Source organism: Egretta garzetta, unplaced genomic scaffold (assembly GCF_000687185.1).
Source record: "Egretta garzetta isolate BGI_Z169 unplaced genomic scaffold, ASM68718v1 scaffold45, whole genome shotgun sequence".
In the NCBI taxonomy this organism is placed as follows: Eukaryota; Metazoa; Chordata; class Aves; order Pelecaniformes; family Ardeidae; genus Egretta; species Egretta garzetta.
Window position 1 is genome coordinate 7,705,109 of NW_009260028.1, and position 1,940 is coordinate 7,707,048.

Below are 1,940 nucleotides of genomic sequence, written 5' to 3' on the forward strand. Positions count from 1 at the left end.
TTTTGTCAGGACATTTTTAATCTCTGTAAATAATCTCTTTATAAACATAATCTCTCTACAAATAGTTTTTTAAATAATGCGTGGATGTCTGTTAACTCACAAGAAAAATAGCTTCTGTAAAACTAATTATTCCACTTTTCCCCTTTGTGTTTTTTCTCTTCACCTAATCTACATTCCTTGCTAATGTTAGAATTGGTGTTTTTTGCAGCTTTAATGCTTTTTTAAGCACTTCTTGCCAACAAGACTTTTACATTTCTTCCAATGAATTATAAAATCATTGCCAGACTAGGATTGTGCACCATGGATATAATTCTGGATTTTGTCAGTTCTTTGATATGCTGTTTTCTGACACTGTGTGTTTACATGATGAATAAAGCAAACTGGTCTCAGACTTTGCAGACTGATAGTTAACCTTTGGTAATAAGGCTAAACTGATACATTAATAGAGCAAATTAATGAATTAAATGAGAAATTAAATATGAATTCTGGGTAAGTAAGTAGATAACACTGATTACACTGGTGCTAGTGATAAAACAGCATTAAATGGTGTGACATTTATTAGCATTAAGAAGAAGAGGAAAAACAATCTTAAACTGTGAATTGGTTTTATTTTTGGGGCATTTTATTTCTTACAGGTTTGAAGATTCTGAGACAAATGAAACTGAATGGAAGGTGTTGCCTGGGTGTCAAAATGTTACTCGTACAGAATGTGACTTTTCTTCAGCAATAACTGAATACTATGATACACATCATGTGCGTATAAGGGCTGAAAGAAGGGAAGAAGTGTCTCCATGGTCTAGCATTTTTGAAATGATTCCATATTTTATAGGTATGACCTCCGTATATACTGTACATTTTTTAGTTAAATGTCCTTTGGCACGTTATTGTGGAAAAAATGCATGTGGTTTCCATTGCTCATAACAACATGAGCTAGTGGTTTTCTCAACCTTAATGTAATATCAGGTATTTGCAGGTCATGGAATGTTATGAGTCTCTTTTTTTTCTGAAAAGAGGAAAGCGTTATATGTGATGCTGTTTTTCTGACAGAATTTTCTGTCACTCTATGTTTCTAGATTTCAGAAAAGTCCTTTTTGACAGTGGACTTTTCTGGAAGTTTTCTTCTGACTTCGTGACTTTTCAGTAGTTACAATATAGTATGGTAATGAAGCCTTCCCTCAATGTTGGTTTGATTTGTTTGAGACAGGTTTCTTGCCTGCTTTTGGAACCAGGTAATGGTGGTTCGTTGTTAGGTTAGATTTCTATTAGATACTGCCTGAGATTCACAAAACCCAAGATCCTGTAGGCAATTACTGTGATCTTGTTACTGCCTCAGAAGAATTAAAAATAAGATGCTATAGACAGTTACTGTGGTTTTATTAATGTAAATTACTTTTTTTTTTGTCTTTTCTTTAAATAATCATGTTTGACTTTTTTTTCCTTTTAATATTTGCAGCTCGGATTGGTCCCCCAGGAATAGAGTTGCAGTCCACAAATGGAGTAATAAAAATTAAGGTTTCTCCTCCAGAAGCAAATCAGGTCAAAAAAATGTGGATAGCTCATCTAAGTTTTAAATATAATCTAGTTATCTGGGAAAATTCATCAAATGCAGAGGTATGATCAGATTTTTTTGGTCTTTGGTTTGGGTGATTTTTTTTTTTTTACTTTTTAACCTAAACATAGCTGTCAGAAGTGTACATTGCTTCGTACTCTAAAATGAAATTGTTTAATTATGTAACTGTGTATAACTGTTGCTATGCAGTTTAAAAGTTGGGAGGGTGTGTTTTGTTGGGGTTTTTTGGCTCTGTTATTACTAGAGGATTGTATTAGATATATTGTGATAGGAGTTTGTATTTCTGTTAAATGCTGGAGCCACTTTCCAATGCATGAGGAAGAAGGTGAAGACATCTCACATGTGTCAGAACAGGAGCCACCCTCAGCCA

The 1,940-nt window shown here is 33.7% G+C and overlaps 1 protein-coding gene across 1 annotated transcript in view; it reads left to right on the top strand.

Annotated features, from left to right (window-relative positions):
* The window catches only part of IFNAR1 (interferon alpha and beta receptor subunit 1), a gene marked incomplete at its 5' end in the record, with an annotated part of 21,437 nt that overhangs the window by 7,951 nt on the left and 11,546 nt on the right, over positions 1–1,940 (top strand). Inside the window, 2 exons of the mRNA XM_035896422.1 lie at positions 636–829; positions 1,454–1,611. Of these exons, the coding sequence (XP_035752315.1) occupies positions 636–829; positions 1,454–1,611 (352 nt within the window). The remainder of the gene's footprint in view (positions 1–635; positions 830–1,453; positions 1,612–1,940) is intronic.